Below are 22,020 nucleotides of genomic sequence, written 5' to 3'. Positions count from 1 at the left end.
CTGCTTCACTTCATAGAATTGTATAGCAATTTCTCATCTCCAGATAAGAAGGCAGGCAGCTGGGCAAATACTTCAGTGATTGGTGTTACTATGCATAGATTTTGTTGTAAGTTTTTAAACTTACATCTGCTTTTTCTTCTGAGATGTTTCTAAAAAGTACAGCTTCTAAAACAAGAAACAAGATGTTTTTGGCTAAAACCATCTTAATGGTGCTAAGTGTTCTCTGACAAAGTTCTCAGTTTATATTAGACAAAAGATAATTCCCCAGAAACACTGGAAGAAGATGGGTAATTTTTATTGAAGGAATTAAATCTTCTCTGTGATTTGAAAGCAAAATTATTAGTCTTTGCTGGGACAGGAGTTTCCTTGAACTATATATTCAAAATTACCTAAAAATACAGATTGTGTATTGTTTGTCTTAGTATCTAGATTGCAAATACTCCACTGTAGTGGTTTCTGTCATTTATATTGTGATCCAAGATTTGCTTACGAAACTTTCAAGTTACATGTATATATGGGTATAATTTTCAAGTGAAAAAGTACTTCAGCAAATGTGATTTCATTTTTGCCTTGGGAAATTATGCTGAGTTTTGAAGCCAAGACTGAAGTACAGAGAGGAGAAAGTAAAAACGCAGTTGTGCTTCCCAGGTGAAATGGTGCGGCAGGCGAGGGTGCTGGCTCAGGCCACCTCTGATCTTGTCAATGCCATGAGGTCTGATGCAGAAGCTGAGATCGACATGGAGAACTCCAAGAAGCTTCTGGCTGCTGCAAAGCTCCTGGCAGATTCCACAGCCCGCATGGTTGAAGCTGCAAAGGTACCAGAAAAATGAACTGTCAGCTTAAAATTGTAAGGCTATATACAACGAAGAGAGATCTATAAATAGGATCTGGCTGATAGTAAAGGTGGTTTCTCTTATCCTGTAAAAGTTTGGCATTTAATGACTTACCCCAGGTACATTCCAAAAACCAATTTATTAGCTACCTAGATTTTTTTTGTTTTAAAATATCTTCTTGCACTGCTGTCCTGTGTGCATAGTGCTCATGACTCAAGCCATGTAGGGCACCTGCTATGGGGCAGGGTCCTGTACCAGTACAAATGGAACAACAGAAGCACAGCAATCTCTTACTGGAGTCATTATAAAGCAGTGTCCCCTGTCTAAGAAACAGTTTCCTTCCAGCTGGGGAATCTTGCCTGTATTGTTTCCCTTCTCATTCTCACAAGAGAGGCAAATATCACAACTTTGCTTCCCTTCCCGTGCTGGAAACTTGTTTCAATCTGCTACGGGGCAATGTCCTTTGAATTGTTTCCTGCACTAAAATGTGTTTTACAGCACAAGGGCCAGCCATTCTGCTGGGACTCCACAAGCTCTGTATGCCTGGCTGCCTATCATTGTCTTTGCAGTATTTTCTGACTTCAAATGGAGAAAATGTACTGTGCTAAACTTCAAGTTTTGGACTGCATTTACTGAAATACTGACATATTGAATTGGGAATTTCCGGATCTGGGATTTTTTCAGAAACCTGTGTTCATACAAGTACATCATTTCAGATCATAGGGGAAGCAGATAAAAAACTCTTTCTTCCCAAGCACCTAAAGTAGTATATGAAGAAAATGTTCAGCTTTCTTCCTCTAATTACCAGACAGACACTAACAGCCTTCCACTAGAAACAGTCTTTGTAGTTTTCTAATATGTCAGTGTTCTTCTAACTTTCCTTATGGTAGTTTAAGGAATATGAATGCTGATGTAGCAGATGCTATCTGAGCTTAAGTCTCAATGTTCATCCACATTTTCTGCAATCATTTTTACTCAGACTTACGGTTTTTTCTTGAAAACTTTGTGCAGGGAGCTGCAGCCAATCCTGAAAATGAGGATCAACAGCAGCGTCTGAGAGAAGCAGCAGAGGGACTGCGGGTTGCTACAAATGCTGCTGCACAGAATGCCATCAAGAAGAAAATTGTCAACAGATTAGAGGTTGGAAACCATCTAGTGCAAGTGCTAAGCTGAGAATTACAGCACCATAAACTCAGTTCCAGAGTCCAAAGCTTAGAATTAGACATGCCAGTATATCATAACATAGTCCTCAGAAAACTGAGTAACTTGTATCACAGATGTGGTAAAGTGGTGAAAGGATTTGACTCACAAGGCATCTGATGGTGGCTTAGTCCTAAAATTAAACAGCTGAGCTGAAATGGCTTCACTGCTGTGTCAATTTATCTCTGTGGTGTGCCTTTTACACACAGTATCTCTTGGTGGCTTTACTAGGATATAGATTCCATAGGAATTTCTCTACAAAGTTAGCTCACAGCATATCCAGTTGAACTGGGAAATTCCTCAGAGTCAAGAAGCAGAAACAGAAGTAAAAAGATACATCCTATCTAGTGGCCCAGCCAAGAAGAGAAAGGCTATTTGTTAAGGATAAAATACTGTGGAAGTTTGTTTTGTAGGCCAAGTTTGATCTTCACATTCTCAATGAAAATTAAGAAAAGGCAGATTAAGAAAAGAAAGTTTTCGTAATTCTTAGTTTGCAACTGTGATTTTTGCATTGATCTGATTGAAATGCAGTAAGGTAACCATGTTCGAGAAATACATTAAGTTGCTGTATCTGTCTAGAACTAAAAATCAGAAGTACTTTAGGAAATAAAGGCTGATGTCTGTAATTTTCTAACTGCATTCAAGGAAGTTTTATACAAAGAGTATTTTATATGTTTTATACTACCTTTCAAAGGAGTAAAATCTTCTATTTAGTGGGCCTGTTAGTATGGTACAACCTTGGATGAATTGTTGAATTTTTATTTTTGCAATAAGGAGATGTTGATTTGAAGAAGGTCTTCACAATGCTTTTAGACTCAGAAATGCCCGTATTTTGTACCTCTGTGTCATTTTAGTATCTTTGCTTTTGCCATAGAACAATCTCAGGAGAAATTGGCTCCCTGGGGTCCTGGGTCAGAGGTATCAATGTAGCAGTGTGAGGCACTGGGTGTACTTTGCCTGTTTTCTCTGGCCTTCATAAGGAGCTCATTGTTTAGACCATTTCTGCTCTTTGTAGTTCACTTATCTTCCTCTTATTGAAACCTAAACTATGAAAGAGTAAGGGCATAGAATGCTTCCAAGTCTGCCTTTTTCTTCATTGGCAAATTAGAGATGGATAACAATATTCAAATAATTTTCACCTTGAGAGAAGAGCAGTGATGGTCAGTTGAAGTTTTCTTAAGCCAAGTCAAATTAAGGGATAAAATGTATTATTTTGTCGATGTTGTTACTGTCTAAGTTACCCATAATAATGTGTGCTTCATCCTCTGAATTACTCAGTTTTAGCACTAATTTAACTTTGTTTTTCTCCAAAGATTGCAGCTAAACAAGCTGCAGCTGCTGCTACTCAGACTATTGCAGCTTCTCAGAATGCAGCTGTTTCCAATAAGAACACAGCAGCCCACCAGCAACTTGTACAGAGCTGCAAGGTAAACACAGCACAACCCTTGACAAATAACTCTTGAATTCTGCTTTATGGGGAACTGATGAGGATCACTTTCTATAATACTGTTGCAGCCTCAAAAGGAGCTTTAAAAAAAAAAGGCAAATAACATTATATATGTTCATGTGCATGGATTCTGGAGAGCCCTCATTTACTGTGTTTATGTGGGCATTGCTGTTTGTAGAGCTTTGCAAAGCTGAGCTGCTGCTAGTGCCATGTAACACTTGGCTGTTACACACACCTTGGAAAAGGATGCACAGGTGTGTAACTGCTCAGCAACAGCCAATTCACCTGAAGTAAGTCCTTTTACTACAAGTTTTGGTACAGATCAGCCAGTGATGGAACATATGCAGAGCTGTGCTGGAAGCACTGTACAGAGGGGTCCAATTGCTCAGGAATTTGTGATACCCTGACTCAGATTCTCAGCTTTGGCCACGCATTCAGTGTATGAGTGTGTTCTTCAGCAAGGGATCATTAAAACAGGCTGTTGAATCATAAATGCAGTGAAATGGGACTGAGGTCTGTTGTGGGATAAAGGTAACCTTTGGATTTTCCATAATGAAGGATGGAGTAGCAATAGTGATTTATACTATAATGGAGTGAAATTCTTCTTTAACTTATCAGTTATGTAATTGTCATATAACTAACAATTGCTCCTGCTATTCTGAGGTTCCACCTCCAACCAACTGGGACCTTAAATGTCCCATGAAAACAGAAGTGGCAGATCTTACAGTAGGGTTACCATGATTGCTAGCTTGAAGTTAAAGCTCTAAGATCACAGGTTTTAAGGTATGCCCGAAGTCAAGCACATTTTTATAGTTCCAAGCTAGAATACAGAGTCTGAGAAACTGTTCCCTTTTGTGTTTAAGCCATATTTGCAAAACACAGTAGAATGCAGAAGGATTTTCTTCTGCATCAAACAGCAGTTATGTTGGGAACAATCTCCAATTACTTCTTGTTGTGGTGCTATCCTAAGAAACGTTGGAATTAAATAAGAGAGCTCAAGTATACTTCAGAATTGTCTTGTAGAAAACTTCTATTCCAGTATGAATTTTTAGAAAGTGCAACCTGATAACTATTCTTTACAGTTCATTCTAATTTTGTCTGGATGCTTATTTATTAGATAACAGAGAAGATTCAGTATCTACTTTTTTATATTTTTGTGGTGGTGGGAGTTTAGTATTGTGCTGCTCAAGTGTTATTGTGAAATGGATGGACAAGGACCATGAATGTGGACAGTCCAGGAATAAAGTTTTAGCAATATATGCTTGCAAATGTTCCAGCCATGCTACGAAGTTTGTGTTGCTGAAAGCCAAGGAAAAGTAGACTGAGGTGCTTGTGTGTAAAAGATAAAGTTTTTCTGAAAGCAGGACATTCTCTTGAAAAAAATCTGTTACCTTCACTACTGGCATTTGAACATATGAAGGAAACAATGAATACTTGATGTACACAATTCTGCATTAAAATCTTGGATTGCCTTGTAGGAGCCTTTAACTAATAAGTAGACTGAATAATTATTTTTTTTTGAGTAGAACATCTCTAAACAAGTCCTATTGTATATTAATTTGGTTCCATGCATCCTAAATTAATTCTGTGACAGCTCAGGAGTATTTTACTTCGGAATACTGCAGTTGTCTTTAAAGGAGATGGGAAGCCTGCTTGTTTTATTTTCAGAGGATTTTGAGTTTTTATTTATTTACTAAAAATCTTTTCCCTTTGTCCATTTTAGAATGTTGCAGACCATATTCCTCAGCTGGTGCAGGGTGTAAGAGGAAGTCAAGCTCAGGCAGAAGACCTCAGTGCCCAGCTTGCTTTAATCAATTCCAGCCAGAATTTCCTTCAGGTGAAGTCCATCAGTCATTACAGTGGATGCAAAAAGCATTTTTTTAGTGCTCTGTGTTTTCATTTGTGGTAAATAACCAGTAAACTGTTAAGAACCATGTAAAGAAGTTCACTGCTAACTATGAGCCATAGGTAGGGAGAATTGAGTTCCTCAGGTTAGGTGGCTAAAATACATTTTATCTATGGAGAGTGAAAGCTGGAGAGGTTAAAAGTAACAAGAAAAAAAAATTTGTTTGTGGAAAAGAAACGTTCATTGTTGTACACTTGCCTTCTGGACAAGAATTTAAAGAACAAGATAGAGAGAATTTAGTATCTTTCTCAGTAGAGGTCTGAGTCTGAACATGTGACAGGCATTACCTTTTTAGGCAAGGTAAACTTAGTGTTGCAGCAACAAATTTCAGAGTTCCTTAGAAATAAAAGGGAATACTAGTGTGGTTTTTTAGATATTAGCCTGCATAATAGATCTAGGTTGATAGTTGGGGAAAACCACAAAATTTGACTGTGTGCTTTTTCTAAAACATCTTAAAATAGAAAGCTAGAATATTGAGTATTGATAACGAAACTATTGGCTTATTGTTAACATTACAAGAAACAGCACCAGAAACCAATTCTCTGTGTAGTGGTGTGGTCATTACTTGGCATCAGTTAGTCTTGCCTTAAATGTGATTGCTGTTAGCAGATTTTTATGGTCCTGTGTAGGCAGAGGGATCACAAACCATGTTCTCACTCTGTTTAAGTATTTGCTCCATGGTTCCCTCTGGAGTCACATGTTGATCCATCTCTCCTGTGGCTGGCTGTATGTACAGTGGTGATGATGAGAATCAGCAAAGGTTTTTAGGTGTAGTAGCAGTAATCCCTGTGTAGAGTCATTGCTTGATATACAATTTTAATTTCATAGAATTAAGAGGCTAATATTTAGGAACAGAGAGGATTTTGCCATCTCTACGACCTTGACCTGATTGTATCACATGAATGCTGAATGGCAGAATTTCACATTTCAGTACTTCTGAGTACTCTGTATGAGCATTCAAAGGCCTTGGGCAGACATTGGAACCAATGGAGTAGTCATTGTCCCAGTAAAACAAAGATGAGTCCTGCTGTAGAGGACTTAGAAATGTGACAGATTTATGACAGGGTGCTCCAGATTAAGGAGCAGGAATGTGCTAGTCATTAAAGAAAAGTCTGGGAACCTCATGAGTGTGTGAATGGAGGAAACAGTTTGTTTGCTCAATCCTAAGCCTTCTTTAAAGAAAACGAGCTGGTAAAACCAATTGTGTTCACTGTTGTTCTTTTTGAACAGCCTGGAAGTAAAATGGTGGCATCTGCTAAAGCTGCTGTCCCCACAGTGACTGATCAAGCAGCAGCAATGCAGCTCAGTCAGTGTGCAAAGAATCTTGCTACCAGCTTGGCTGAGCTAAGAACAGCCTCCCAGAAGGTAGGTAAATACTGCTTTCAGTCTGCTAAAACAAGAGGAATTTTTGTCTCCCCTGAGGGAATGGTTCATGCTCAGGCAGTGCTCACCTCTCACTGCTCTGTTTTGTGCACACTTTGCTCAGACTCCCAGGTGGCCTCTGTATCATGAGAGAAAGGGGAGGGAGAAGTGACAGAAAAAGCTTATGCCACCATTTCCATACCAGACAAATGTGAGCAGAGTATGCAGAGCAGCACATCAAGACTGAGCTGCTGGTACATTCGAGGGAGAGCAGGGAAAAGGGAGCACGTCTCATTGCCACCAAACCAGTGAGAACCCACTGTGCTTACTGCTGTACTTGTGAGCTGGCATCTTCCTCTCTAAAATTCAGGGAAGCACAGAGGCTCCCTGTGTTTCACACACAGATTTCTGCACTACGTGGGGCTTTAAAAAAATCCAAAGGGAAAGTCTGATCTTTTTTGTGTGCATGTTTGTACACCGAGGCCTGAAACCAGGATTGTAGCATTGAGGTGGCTACACCTGAGCTAATGCTAAAATTTCTCTCTCATACTCATTAATGTGGGCCCTCACATCAGGGGGTCAGTGTGGTTTTGGTCGTGATGCACAGTGAGGCCCCTGGTCCAAGGGGAAGTGCAGAGTGCAGCAGTCGCTTTCTCAGTCCCTGGGCTGCCTCTTGTGAAGAGACAGGTACACAAGCCACGTGCACCTCATTCCCCTGGTGCCTCTAAGCAGAGTTTCATTTTCTTCACAGACTGAAAATACTGTTCAGGAGTTTGGAATCCATGATGAATAACATTTAGAGGGCTCCCAATGGCCTCTAAAGTAGGAAAAGAAATAATATGGGAGGGGAGATTATATCTGAAGCATTTACTGTTTCTGAAAGTTGCATACAGCTGCTAACAGTGGTACCAATCTCATTTTTGAATAGGCTCATGAAGCTTGTGGCCCAATGGAAATTGATTCTGCTTTGAATACAGTCCAGACACTCAAAAGTGAACTGCAAGATGCGAAGATGGCAGCTGTGGATGGACAGTTAAAACCTCTCCCAGGAGAAACTGTAATTGAGGAAGGATGTTCTTCATTTAAAAACAAACAAAGTTAGCTGTTAAAACACTTAAATATTAGAGGCAAAACAAGTCATGAGGCTTTGGATAATGATGATGCTGATAGGATTTTGCACTGATTCTCTTAAAAAGAGTATATGTTACTATTACAGCAACAGTGTGTTCTGTAGTAGAGTTACTCATAGGACTCTAGGGCCTCCTTCTCTATTGTACAAATTACAGTTTGGTAACAGTAATGTTTTGGTCTTGTTAAAAATAATTTCTTTCCAATAGTGACAATGATGAGAACTCAGGACAGCCAATTCTAGTAGGCTTAGAAAGTGAAATGGTTTATTTCAGTGGGGGAAAAAAAGCCCTTCCTAGATGAAGGTGTTTACTTCCATTGCTAATTATAAAATAGTTTTATTATACACACTACTAATATGTTAATTTATTTAACAACCTGAATGGGGAAAATATGCTAGTCATGTTTGAGAAACTATGTGTTGATTTAATAGCTGAGGTGAAAGTTGAGTTTTTTGTGCAATGAGGAATTTTTCAGTACTATTTAAAACCAAGTGTATTTTCATTGAGCTTAAACCAAGTATTTTGTCCTTTGCCATTTTTTGCAGCTGGAGAAGTGCACTCAGGACCTGGGAAGCACATCCAAAGCAGTTGGTTCTTCAATGGCGCAGTTGTTAACTTGTGCTGCTCAGGGCAACGAGCACTACACAGGTACTGTTTAATTCATAATGGCTCTGTGAAACCTCTGCTTTCCATCCAATACTTGATGAAAAGTTTTCTTGTCACAGATTACTTAAATCAAGGAATTACTCAATTTTTTTCGTACTGATAGTGAATTGTGGTAAGTTATGAAGAACCATGAGTGTGACTCATGCATCATAAAAGAACAGTGATGCAATCTGCTCTGTCTTTAATCAGAATAGATTGGGACATCTGTTGTTTTTGTAAATATGTGCCACTGAAACTCTGAAGGGCTGAAATAAAATGTATTGCATGTTAAAGGTCAGTGCCACTGGAAATGTTGCTGCATCCTTACCAAAGGTTTAAAGGGTGTCTTGGATATATTTTGAAGCAACAGGATGCAAACAGAGTGGGGACAGCTTGGTGGCATTCAGAACTGCATCTCTTCCTAGGTGTTACCAGTTCATATGTACAGTGCAGCTGCTCTGGCTGATTCATTGGGCACATTTGCATAGTTTGAGGTAAAGCCAACAGGAAATCTGGGCACACAGATTCCACAGTTTATTTTTGTACCTGTACTTTTAGTTTAGAAACAAAAAACACCTTGATGAGAAAAATGCTCTACAGGGGAGACAAAAGTTTGCTCATAGATGTTAAAATGATTTGTGACCTTATTTCTGTAAGAAATAAAGCTGTTGTTACAAATGCTCCCATAAGATTTTTTGTCTAATATTACTGACAAAATGTGTTATGGCAATAACCACTTCATTGGTTATGATTGCATCTGGGCTCTAGAACTTAGAGTTGCTTTCATTTGAAGCAGATGGAATTTCATCAAGATGGCTCATGTTTCTATCACATAGTTGTGCAGAAATAGGCACTGGGAATCAGGCAAGGGAGCAGAGATGCTTGCAGCTGATAATGAATAGATAAATCTAGTAGCTCTCTTGTGATCATATTGTAGGAAACCCTACAAAGCAATGAGTTCCTTTTCAATAATTTCATAAATAGAAGGAGGAGACCGTTATTCACTTAGTCCTATGCCTTAGCACTGGAGTTGAGAGATGTCCTTTAACATTGACCAGACAGATCACAGAAAGTCATTTTATTATATCCATTCTGTGACTTCATTCAGTTATTTTTGGTTTTACTCACAGTGATGTTAGATTATATCAAGTTGTATCATTCCTAGTATTCTTTTTCATTGTTTGTAGTTAAACTATTGTTGTGCTGTGGCTCTGCATTCTTGTACACCATTCTTGCAGACAATCACTTCCCCCATAGCTTGGAGTATGAGTTTTTCCTCACCTGCAGGTTTTAGCTTTCTTCTTTTTCAGTGCTTCACTAAGATCTAGTCACTGGTGTAGAGAATTGTACTCAGAATGTGATCTTTACTTTATGGCTTTACTGCAGGAATTTCTCTATGCAAATGATACTGTTTATTTCAAATGTGTTCCTGCTTGAAGATTTTCTTTTAAGTTGCATTTGCAGTGGTTTTTTGCAATAGGATCATTACCTGCAAGGTCATGTCATGAAATACAAAGATTGTCTTTAAAGGTACTAATAGAATCCTTGGTGAAATGTGACCATAGGAGTTGCTGCCAGAGAAACTGCTCAGGCCTTGAAGACCTTGGCTCAGGCAGCACGAGGGGTTGCAGCATCCACCACGGACCCTGTGGCAGCCCATGCAATGCTGGATTCAGCCAGGGATGTCATGGAAGGCTCTGCAATGCTGATTCAAGAAGCCAAGCAGGCTCTGGCTGTCCCAGGGGATGCAGACAGTCAGCAGAGATTAGCCCAGGTAAGCTGGGACTTGAGCAGCTGATGAGTTGTCAAACGCCCAGTGAATTTACTCCAAATCAGCATTAAAAAAAGGAGAGACAATTTTCTTTTCCTTTCAGCAGCTCTCAGACAGTAACATCATGCCTATGTTAAACAGTGCAGATGGTGTAAAGTATGGTTTTTTAGTCATTTCTTAGAAAAATATACAAAGATACAGCTCTGTGCTTTTACCCACAACATATGTGAGGAGACTGCTTGACTGCACAAGTAAGATAGCCATTAAACTGATAATTTTTAAATAAAAGATCTATATCCATGTTATATTCAAAAAGTGAGTGCATGTTTTCTTCACATCTTCAGATGTGTGGCACCACTCTGTTTCAATTCTTTAGGAGTGACAGGTTCTTTTTTTGCTGATTAGAAAACTTCTAGAATTGGCCTGCATTGTAAATAATTTCATATGAAGATACCTCTGTTTTAATCAGAACTTTGTAAAAAGTAGCATGCAACGAATTTCTGTGATTAGTGTATAGATCACTTCAGGGGCATTCCCTTTTCTCAGTGCTGTAGCCTTTATCCCAGGTGCCAGGAGCACATGAATGAGCCTAAATGAAGACTGCAGGTCAGCAAACTGAGAAAGTTGCAAGCCACAAAAATGTTCCTGTAAGGGTCAGGATGTTGGAATTTTTGGCTGTGGAGTAGAGGCTGTGCCTCCTATTAATGAGCACTTAAGCCTCTCTCAGTGCATGTGTTCATTTGTGTGTTGTAGGTGGCAAAAGCAGTGTCTCACTCTTTGAATAACTGTGTGAATTGTCTGCCTGGACAAAAGGATGTGGATGTGGCCTTAAAGAGTATTGGGGAATCCAGCAAGAAGCTCCTTGTTGATTCGGTAAGGTGGCTTTTAATGTGGAAATATATTTTTAGAAAACCGAACAGCAGTTCTGGGTTCCCCATGTGTCAATCATTATTTAGTAAATGTGCCCTAAGTATACTTCATGTGAACTGTGTTTAAGTTTATGCACCTTTAGGCAGCAGCTACTTAAACTGAAATACTGTTTTTGTAGTTTTTAAGCTGAAATGTGTCTGTGACTTGTGAAAACAGTATTAGAATTTTCATAGATTGTTATCCACGTTTTGGTTTTGAAAATAGCAGCTATGACTTAAGATTCCAAAGAATATGAGAATGAGACAATTATAGTTCATCTCCCACCTAGAAGTGATCAGTTTACTTGAAGAAGCAATGTGATCTGTCAAAAAATGCTTGGTCATTTTGTGTAAAGAGTAGAGGTGTTACTTTGTTTAACTGCATTCATGTCAAGAAACCTTTTTTGCACTGGTAATTTGCCACAATATTCTACTATTTGAACAACCTTTTTTTCTGCATCCATCATTGACCTTGCTATCCTGTGAATGAAGGAGGAATTTTGTTTTAATATGTTTGTGCAATGCCTTTTGATAAAACCAGGGGTTTTTTTACCAAACTGGTTTACTAGAGAGAGTTTAGAGTAATTCTGAAGAACTGCCAATGCTTGTATCTCTTGAAAAGCTTACAGACTTGTCTGTCCCTTGAGAGAAACAGCAGGACACAAGTTGCTGAACAGATTTCTGGTTGACAGCTGTCCCATAGTTCCAGCTCACTGCTCCATTGCATTTGGTATTCTCAGCATGTGTTGAACTCTCCAGTCATGAAAGAGTGGTGTGATATGACAGACAATAAAATATTCAACCTTGTCTCTTACAGCTACCTCCAAGTTCTAAGTCATTTCAAGAAGCTCAGAGTGAACTGAACCAGGCAGCAGCAGACCTGAATCAGTCAGCTGGAGAAGTTGTCCATGCTACACGTGGCCAAAGTGGGGAGCTGGCTGCAGCCTCTGGCAAATTCAGTGATGACTTTGATGAATTTCTTGATGCTGGTATTGAAATGGCTGGCCAAGCACAAGTAAGTTCTTGATCATGCTAATTGAGGGATTATCTTGGCCATAACCTCTGGCAGTGAAGTCCATTGTTTATGTAGCACAGCATGCTGGTGTGTGAGGAGATGCTTGTTGTGAGGGAGTAATCTGGAAAGAAGGGAACTCAGCATTTGCATCTTCCACAGGATGTTGGGATTTGTTTCTGTGTCCAGTCAGAGATACAATTTTGTACTCCTCTGTGTTTGAGCTGCCAAGGTACAAAGGTGTGCTGAACCTCTGAGCTTGTGAAAGGGTTGCTTCTATTTTGGTGGAACTACCATGGATTATAATTTAGGTGAAAGCTGTTCGAAGTGTAGCACCTTTCTTTGCTACTTTTGAAGTGGTTTTAAGTAGATGGAGGAAAAGGTGCTTTGATATTGCTGCATGATGCTGTGCACCTGCCACAGAGTGGAGCAAACACTTGGAGAGAGCTGCCTAAAATGCCATCCTCGGATCTGACAGCAAGCACTTGGACTTGTGTTCAGTGATTTAAAATCTGACAGAGTTCTACTCTGATGAACTCCTAACAATCAGGAATGTTGTCACGTGTTGCTGAGCTCATTCCTGGTAGTTGGAGATACCACCTTCAGTTTATCTTACTGGATACAATTGTGCTGAGCTACAGTAATTGGTTATTTGGCAATGATTTAGCATTAAAAAATGTCAGCATATAATAAGGAATTGTGTATCAGAAGAGATGGGAGGATTTGCAGAAAAAAGCATCAGCAGATGGTTTTGCCCTGGTTAGTAGGAGGACCCTGCAAATCTAAGAAATGATTGCCACTGGAAAATGGCCGGAAGGTCTTGAGTGTCAGTCCTTTCAAGTCTTTTATGAACTGTCTCTCTAGAGCAGATAGTTTGTAGACAGAAGTGAGTAGAGAGATGTGGCAGTGGTTGGTGGTTATTCTCCATCACAATTTCATCATTCAGGTTCAGATGTGTGAAGTGAGTTAGGCTCCATATCCACATGTCTCTTTCAAAGTGAGTAGTAGTGAGGTGCCTGACTGTCTCTTTAGCTGTGGACCACATTAGAATATTTTGTTTGAGGCAATTCAATGAAGGCAAGGGTAGAAATGATACTGCAAAGGCTGGCTGCTTGAAATGACAATCCAGCTGCTGCTGACCTTGTGGCCCTTGTGAATTTTCTTATCCTGCTGACACAGGAGATGGTAACCATCTTTGTCATTAATGGCTGATCTTTCAGAGGAGAAGGCTTCCTGTGTGTAGTTATTTGGCCTGAACAGAAGCAATACCAGGTATTTTGGGTGACAAGCAAAATAGGGGGGTAGGAAGGAAGCTCAATGTAGTAAATACAGAGAAAAGCTATTCATATCAGATGAATAATATGCAACCTCTTTACATAAAACTATGAACAGACTGCTAGAAAAAATGGCTTCACTTCTACTGATCACTGGCAGAAGAGTCTAGTCACAGCTGTTTGCTGTGAAGATGCAATACTTTTCTGTAACTGTATATAATTACAGATTTCCTTTTTCAAGCAATGGCTTAAAATAAGTAATAGAACATCCAAGTCAGAATGTCGACTGAAGTAGGCTTATAGAAACTTATTTTAACTTTCTGGAGGATATTTTTGTGTGAGCAATCCCAGTTAGAGATGCTTGAGAGCCTGCAGGCTGCACAAGGGATGCCAGAATACAGAGAGCATACACTGACTGGATAATGTGAAGCAGTTGTGCCAGGCAGAGACACGTAAGAGTCTTCACAACAAAAGCATTGTTCAACAAGTAGTGAAGTTCCTCCATTGCTCATTTGTGAGTACTACCATTATTAGAAGCCAAGCTATTTGTTGTGAGGGTCTTTTTCTGTTATGTGAGTGAAGGTAAAGGCACCTGTCTGGGTGAACAGAGGCTTGAGCCATCTCTGAGCTCATGTATGTCAGTGGTTTCAGGTGAATAAACAAGTGGGATTTCCATGTGTGGTTTTAGCACACTCTCTTGATGGCTAATTTTGTACTTAATGTTATGCTGCTGTGGCCTTCCAGACTAAAGAGGACCAGATTCAAGTCATAGGTAACCTCAAGAGCATTTCTATGGCTTCCAGCAAGCTGTTACTGGCTGCCAAGTCTCTGTCTGTTGATCCTGGAGCTCCTAATGCCAAGAACCTCTTAGCAGCAGCAGCAAGGTAAGAATGTGTTGTTTGCTTTTTTTCCTGGGATATTTGCTTTTCTCTGTGGGATTTGTCTTGTGCTTATATATTCTGCTACTGACAGGTAAGTGAGTAGTTGGAACCTGTAGTTTTGTTTAAATTGAAGTAGGCCAGAGGAGAGTTACTTATTTTGGAGTAGTTCCTCAGCTGGTATAACTTGTTACCCTTGGTGGAAATAGGAACCAGCATTCGAAGACTTGACCTGGTTTTCGAAAGGAATCAGTGTATTACATACTGTTTTCTCACCATCTGTGTTCTGACAAGGCAGTAGCTAACATTAAGCCTCTCAATCCCTGAAAGAAAAGAAATTGAATAATATTCTTAAATTAAATGTGCTTAAAAATTGTAGCTACCTATCACTAAGTGTGCATATGTGTATGATCAGGAATGCTTGAAAGGGTCAGATGCTTTATTTCTGCAGTGGAGCATACCCTTACTTTAAAGATTATAAATCCACTCCCTCAGCAAAGGGCTTCCTTAAGAGCTTAGGCAACTTTACTTCATTGTGTTTTGTTTAAAAAAACTTACATCTGTCTTGTCTCCCTGGAAATAAATGGCATCTATGAAAAGTATAGATAACCAAAACCAGGCTGCTTAAAAGTCAAGGAGTCACACGAAACTTTGTTGCTACTGCAGCATCAAACTGCTCAGGATTTCTGCTTTAGGCTTGGAGCATTCCTGATGGGAGTGTAGAGGAATTTCACCCCAGTGAAATCCAGGCAGTTGTAAGCTCCTGCCAGGTTGGTGTTCCCTCTGTGTAGAAAAAGGGAGGTGAGCCTGGTTGAGCCTTTAGCTGTTCTCTGTGTGTGCATGTGTGAGACCTTACACAGATACCATAGAGCTCTGTGGAGTAAATACTGCACCAGATCTCAGTTTGTGTTTAAGGTGCTAAGGAGATGCTGGACTTCCCTTCTCACATCTCTGATCTGGCTTGTGACAAGCTTGCCAGGCTCTCTTCTCTTTCCCTGCTATGGTACATTCAGGGTCAAATATTTTTACTTTCTCTTCTGATGAAAATGAAAAAAGAGGCACAGCTTCCTTATTACAAAGTAACTTTCGTTCTCATTTTTCTCTCATCTATGGTACTGTGATTTGCCTGGGGCTTTTGTTGTTTGTTTTACTTTCTTCCACATTGGCACCAGCTGCAAGAGCCATTTCGACTTTTTCAGTAGCTTTGTCTTCCTTGTGGAGGCATTTTTCTTGACCACCTCTGACAGGACTGCAGCACTGGCTGAGTTTCCTGCAGAGTCCAAATATTTGTGTGTTGTATTTGATAAAAACAGATGTGGCCTTCAGAGTCCTAGCAGCCCTCTTCCACTCTGGGATTGATGTTTGAGGGGCCACCTTCCTGGTTATACTGTGTCCAAATGGTTTTCAGAGTAATGTTTGTACACTGGATAGATGCCTGGGGGAGAGGTACCTGGTGTGTAATAATGATATGTGTGAAACCATGTGGCCTTCTCTACAAAGCTGATAATTCTCTCTCTTCAATTCTGATATTCTCTGAGTCAGTATGAATTGTGTCTCAGATTAAAATCAACAACAGAAAAGATAGTTTTGTGCTAAGTTTCTCTGGGAGTGAACAGAACTCTCAGTTTTTGTCATATATTACTGTGTTTGTATGCAATATATTTCTGAGGCATAGAAATCACTGATGTTCAGCAGGTGAACACCAGGTACTCCACAAGGATACCAAAATTGCTGGGAAGGGTGGGAGTCTCAGTTAAAAAACTTTGTCTATTCTTTTCCATCCTTTTTGCCTGGAATTTAACCTAAATATGTTAAATGTAACAAGGACATGCTGTTTCTTTTTGTAACAGTAGGATACCATCCATCCAAGTAATGATGTTATTGATACTTATCAAGTGCCTGTTTTCAAAAGGGAAAGTAATGCAAATGCCATTCAGGTTCCAAGGCCAGAGGAAAGCATATTCTCCATGTACTCCAATTTCACTGATTTTCTCTTCTTCTAGATGCCACTTTGATGGGTTGTTAGTCATGAGTCTAAAATGAATGTAGTTATAATGAATTTTACCTATTATCAGAGCATTGATCAGAAAGACAGGGACTGTTTTATGTCGGGTTCAGCCTATGTCCAAGAGCTCCCATAGGAACATAATAAGTTATTAGTTAAAGAGCAAAAAAAATTTGCTAAGAGGCAATAGAGATCTAGATCAGGATTGTGTTTATGTGTGTATATTACAGACAAGACACAAGACTTTGCTAGAGAAAGGTAAATAACATTTATTTTACTTTCAACTATTATTTTCCATACCAAATACTTGTTTCTGTATCCTTTAGGCCTTCTGGAGTTGAGAAATTATTCAGTTAATGTTAGACCTGGAGAAGTGCTGAAATACCTTTTAGCAGTTGCACTATGTCACTGTGCCAATGTAATATGTTGGCCTTGGCCTGCTGCCAGGTGGTTTTCTGTCCTTTGTCACCAGTGCTTTCCCAGAGGTGCCACTGGTTTGGCTGCTGGGCTCAGCCATGTAGTAGAAGATCCAAGTTTTATATCTTTATGCAGTATACAGTTAATGACAAAATTTTTTGTAAGAGGAATAACTCTTAGAGGTTCAACTTTAAAATCCACCTTTTTTTCTTCTTATTCTCCCCAGAGCTGTGACTGAGAGTATAAACCAGCTCATCACACTGTGCACCCAACAAGCTCCTGGGCAGAAGGAATGTGATAATGCACTCAGAGAACTGGAGGTATTGTTATATTTCAAAAGTTCTTATAAATAAAAGTGAGCCTCCCATGTTTGTTTCCCTTGTATTCTTTGTCTGAATAGCTCCTGTTACTGTCTTCTCATTTGATATCTATGGCAGGGGTTTTAACTGTGTACAAGGTGAGCATGGAACCCATGTAAATATCTTGTAGGTTTGGCCAGAATAAAATTTGCTACCCTGTCCCCATCTCATTTCCTGCCCTCCAAAGATACAATTTAGTCCCTATTATTGGTACTTACTGTTACTTAAGGAAGAATCATGCAATGTTAGTGAGAACTGACTGACAGAAGAGACAACTGGAAATTGCTTTCTAGACAGCACATATTCCCCTTCTTCTCTTTCTAAATTGCTATAAGACTTTAAGACAAACTTTTACAAAGCAATAGCTGAGCTGTTAAAAATACTGTAGGTATTAGAAGTTAGAAGTTGTGTTATGAGAAAAGTCCAAGTGTTTAAAATCGTGCCTTGATTTCCTGTAGGTGGAAAGCAGATGTTAGATACAATGCTAGTATCTTTCTATACTTAATTGATTTCACTTTCATCAGAAGGATTAAAAGTTTTTTCTGCATTATATTTGGCAGTAAAATAGTGTTCCTTAAAACTTGAACAAAGGTATGCTACAGATAACTTTATGTATAAAAGAATTCGTTTCCTGAATTTGGTGGCTTTTTACAAGTTTTGTTATCTAATTGCATTCATTCTTCTCAATGACTATGTGACTGATTTGTCACATTGTTATTTTCAGGACTCAGAATCACCTCAGAAAAAGAAATTAAACCAACTATATGTAGTTTCCTGACAAAAATTTTTCCTGTGTTGGGAGAATCTGTTGGCACTGTAAGATGCAGGCAGGTGGTGGATGTGTAGTCAGTTCAGTAACCTTTTGTGTTTCCAGACCGTCCTCAAAAAATGGCAGCTGTTCTTCTCTTCTTATCACTCCTTTAAATTCGTGGTTTGCTGCATGGCACACCCTCAGGGAGTGTGTAACTTTGGCTGCCTGCTGGAGACAAACGTGCAGGATTGCACTGGGATGAGCAGGATAGGTGTGATGGTCTGTGTTCTTCTCAGCTCAGGATTTCAGACTGCCAATAATCAATTTCTTTGATTATTTCAGACAGTTAAGGGAATGCTGGATAACCCAAACGAACCTGTGAGCGATCTCTCATATTTTGATTGTATTGAGGGCGTAATGGAAAACTCCAAGGTAATTTCTTTTTCCCACCTCTGTGCCAGTTATAAAGTGTGTTTGGATTTTCAGAAGTTTTCACATGCATATTGATTGTTAGAGTTGCAGTCAGTGCTTATAGCTAAAATGTCTGCTACACTCCTTGATAAACTCTGCCTGAGATAGGTCTCCTACAGATAATTTCAGGTTTTGGTCACTTAGAAGGTATATTGCCTCAGTAAGAAATTTTTAATTAAATGACAGGTACACAATGCTCTGAAAGCTTCTCCTCTCCTGTGCACTAGACAGCGTGTCATACTTTGGGGTGCTGTATTTTGACTGCAGATATGTTAGAATGGCCCAAAGCATGAATGGCAGGGCTTGACAATGAAATCTCATTGTATTGTTCTGTGCAGAGCAGCTTTGCCAAATGTCTGAGCAGTCCAGACACCCCAGCACATCAGAAAACCTGTGGGAAACATCTTCAGTTATTTTTAATCAAACTGTGCTGTACATCTTTCTTTGAAGCTGGCTTTTGGTGTCATTATTTGATGTGTTGGAATTGTCTCATATTCCTTCTTCTCTAAAAGATAAAGAAAGTACCTAATGGATGTGTGTCTCATCTTGCATCTAATGCTCTACTGCAGTCAGAGTTCATTTTGAATTTTAAAGCTGAGTGAACTGAATTCAATGGGACATAATGTGGGAATTGATGTGCATTCTGACACTAAGGTGGTTCCAGAAGTCTAGGTGCAGTTTCATTGCCACCGAGCTTCAGTGGGTTTGGTTACAAAGATGATCCTGTATGTGTCAGCAGCATCTGCAGGATTGGCTGTCATGTTCTGCACTCTGTGAAATGCACCTAGTGCCAGGTTAGCTGTGATGACAAAGGGATGACAGCAAAATTAATTAATTAAGTTAGTTAAATTGTACCCTTTTAGTCATTTGAGCTGCAGTAGTGCTTATGTTCCCTGTCAGTCCAGTGTTGGTGTACATGCCTGACCCCTCACACCACACAGAGCAATGTGCCCAGTTCAGTGAAGTCTAAAACTTGTGGAAGCCAAGTCCAAGGGGGTCTGTGGGCCAAAATTGGTTTCAGGCCAGCAACTGCTTGTCTCTAAATGGTATAAAAGGGATGCATATATAGAAGATAACTTTGTTTTTTAATTTCTGAGGTTCTTGGAGAATCAATGGCAGGCATTTCCCAGAATGCAAAAACTGGGGATCTTTTAGTCTTTGGAGAATGTGTTGGAGTTGCATCCAAGGCTCTTTGTGGCCTCACAGAGGCAGCAGCTCAGGTAAGAGAATGAAGGCTATAAAGCAATTAAGTTTTTTTTATTTTTTTTAGCAAGCTTATGTTCTGGGTTTGTAAATCTGAAATTCACTTCCCTGTGGTCAAGCAAGTGATGACTTTGTATTATACAGTGTTTTCTGTGTAGACCCACAGATACTGTGTAAACTACAGGAGGAGCAGAGTGCAATAACTTGTGTATTTTCTAAGGAAGGTAAATGGCATCTAGAAGGAAACTTTTCTGAGGATAAAGCAAAACTGCAGCATGTGGAATTCATGTTTGCAGCCCCAGCTCAGACCTATTATATCATAGAAAAATGCACAAACAAGTCACAGTTAGAAGTAAGTTCTAGTTTGTAAAAGTTCTTAAGGAGCACTACAAATTTCAGACATTGGAACTAATAAGGAACCTGTTCAGAGACTAATAAGAAAGCTGTTCAGATACTTTTGGAATAACCAAAATTCTTAAGCTGCTACAACAAATTAGGGTCTGATCTCTGTGGTTTCACTGATCTGATAGCTGAGTGAACTATGAAGAGCTGATAAAGCCATCTTGGTGAAGGATTTGGCTATGGGGGATTGTGCTCTGCATCTGAAAACTTCTTTGTGATTTCCCCAAATGTGTAATGCCTTGGTATGGACTAAATCTCTTCCACATCTAACTCTGAGTTGCCTTACTGGCATATTAAGGTGACAGATAATTTATCTGTTATAGATAAGAGGAATCTTCATGTATGATTGTGACAGTTCAGATAAGTTGTGGTTGTTGAGAGGCATGAAACTTATAACTGAGAGAAGAGGTAAACTTACCAGAGATCCTGGACAGATTTGGCATGATTTATTAGGATTGTTTTCTTCTTTTCCCCATCTCTAGGCTGCTTACCTGGTCGGTATCTCAGATCCCAACAGCCAGGCTGGTCAGCAGGGCCTCGTTGACCCAATTCAGTTTGCCCGTGCCAACCAGGCGATCCAGATGGCCTGTCAGAACCTGGTGGATCCAGCGAGCAGCCCGTCCCAGGTGACTGCACAGGATGGCAGGGACACCATCCCTGCTAGGACACGGGACCTGGCTTTGTTCCTGTCCACTCCAAGGCATCTTGGTTTGACTCTTGCCTGGCCTTGGATGCTGATGTTGCAGAGCTGCAGCGTGGTTGCTGTCCCAGCCCTCTGACACTGTGCCTGTTCTGTGCTGGTTTTTACAGGTCTTATCAGCTGCCACCATTGTGGCCAAGCACACGTCTGCTCTGTGCAACGCTTGTCGCATTGCCTCTTCAAAAACTGCAAATCCTGTTGCCAAGAGACACTTTGTGCAGTCTGCCAAGGAAGTTGCAAACAGCACTGCTAACCTGGTTAAAACTATCAAGGTACAAATGCTGCTCAATTGTGCTTTCTTTTTCCTTTGTTGTTTTAGGGGGTTTACTTTTTTGCTTTTTTCCCCCCATTGAGACAGAATCACAACAGTTAGGAACATATTTTTATCTTCTTGGATATGCATGGTTTAAAAATATCACTAATTAAATTTTTGAAGATCTAAATTGGAAAACAGTGGTCTAACTGCTGAATTCAAGCTGAAAAGAACTGGGAGGTTTAATATTAGCAGAGGCAGCTGGCCCATCCAGCATGAGACTCCTCAGGACTGATGTATTTAATGAGCTTGCACCGTAAGAATAATCTGCAAGCAAGTGAATATGAAGGTGTTTAATGGTGTAAAGTTCCCCAGTATATGGAGATTTTTTTGAGCTATTTCTGATAATTTTACCTTATCTATAGGATAAAAAAAAAGAAATAAATAATACTGGGAACCAACAGAAGCCATTTATGCTGCTAGTAGTCTCCTGTTAATAATAACCTTTTATTTTCCAGATTCCTGCTAGCAGTTTGATAGGGGGTAGGTTTTTTCCATGCAAGCAGAAATAGTACTTGTGAAGCCATGGAGAATTCACAATTCTGAACCCTTCTGGAAGCCATTAACTGATCTAATCTGATTTCATTAGCTGAAATGTTTATTCTGTGATTGTGAGAGAGATCGGTTGACTTGGGTGAAAATGAGAGCAATATATTACTCGTTTGCTTAAATCAGAAATAACTAAAAAATTTCAAGATGTGTCCGTAGGAAACAACCACCTTCACAAAACACAGCAATGTGGGAGTTAGCCCCTTCCACCCTTTGGAGTGTGGGGTCCTGGGACACTTGAGACACTTGAGTCTCATCAGAGAGAGACTTGGGAGACTCATCAGAGAGCAATGACAGCAAACCTGCAGCAGTTTAAAGTTTAGGGTCAGTGACCAGCTGAGGAAAGAAACACACATCTAAAAGATCACATTCTTTGCAGCACCCTTGTTTGTGGAGGAGCTTTCAAATATTGTCAACATACAGCAATTTAAAACTAGGAAGATTTGAGCCATTTTCCTTCAATTTTGCTAAAGAAACCCATTCA

General features: G+C 39.7%; 1 protein-coding gene across 3 annotated transcripts in view; it reads left to right on the top strand.

Moving 5' to 3' along the window:
- The window catches only part of TLN2 (talin 2), a 129,221-nt gene that overhangs the window by 73,648 nt on the left and 33,553 nt on the right, over positions 1-22,020 (top strand). For all 3 annotated transcript variants that reach the window (XM_088172405.1, XM_014879150.2, XM_088172404.1), the window contains 16 exons: positions 649-815; positions 1,845-1,973; positions 3,347-3,460; positions 5,204-5,317; positions 6,617-6,751; positions 7,677-7,805; positions 8,424-8,526; positions 10,089-10,297; positions 11,048-11,167; positions 12,020-12,217; positions 14,233-14,372; positions 17,015-17,108; positions 18,241-18,330; positions 19,467-19,589; positions 20,457-20,600; positions 20,785-20,946. In XM_088172405.1, coding sequence (XP_088028531.1) covers positions 649-815; positions 1,845-1,973; positions 3,347-3,460; positions 5,204-5,317; positions 6,617-6,751; positions 7,677-7,805; positions 8,424-8,526; positions 10,089-10,297; positions 11,048-11,167; positions 12,020-12,217; positions 14,233-14,372; positions 17,015-17,108; positions 18,241-18,330; positions 19,467-19,589; positions 20,457-20,600; positions 20,785-20,946 — 2,171 coding nt within the window. The remainder of the gene's footprint in view (positions 1-648; positions 816-1,844; positions 1,974-3,346; positions 3,461-5,203; positions 5,318-6,616; positions 6,752-7,676; positions 7,806-8,423; positions 8,527-10,088; positions 10,298-11,047; positions 11,168-12,019; positions 12,218-14,232; positions 14,373-17,014; positions 17,109-18,240; positions 18,331-19,466; positions 19,590-20,456; positions 20,601-20,784; positions 20,947-22,020) is intronic.

The sequence above is a fragment of the Sturnus vulgaris genome, chromosome 13 (genome assembly GCF_052056855.1).
Source record: "Sturnus vulgaris isolate bStuVul1 chromosome 13, bStuVul1.hap1, whole genome shotgun sequence".
Lineage (NCBI taxonomy): Eukaryota > Metazoa > Chordata > Aves > Passeriformes > Sturnidae > Sturnus > Sturnus vulgaris.
This window is presented reverse-complemented; position numbering and strand designations above follow the sequence as displayed.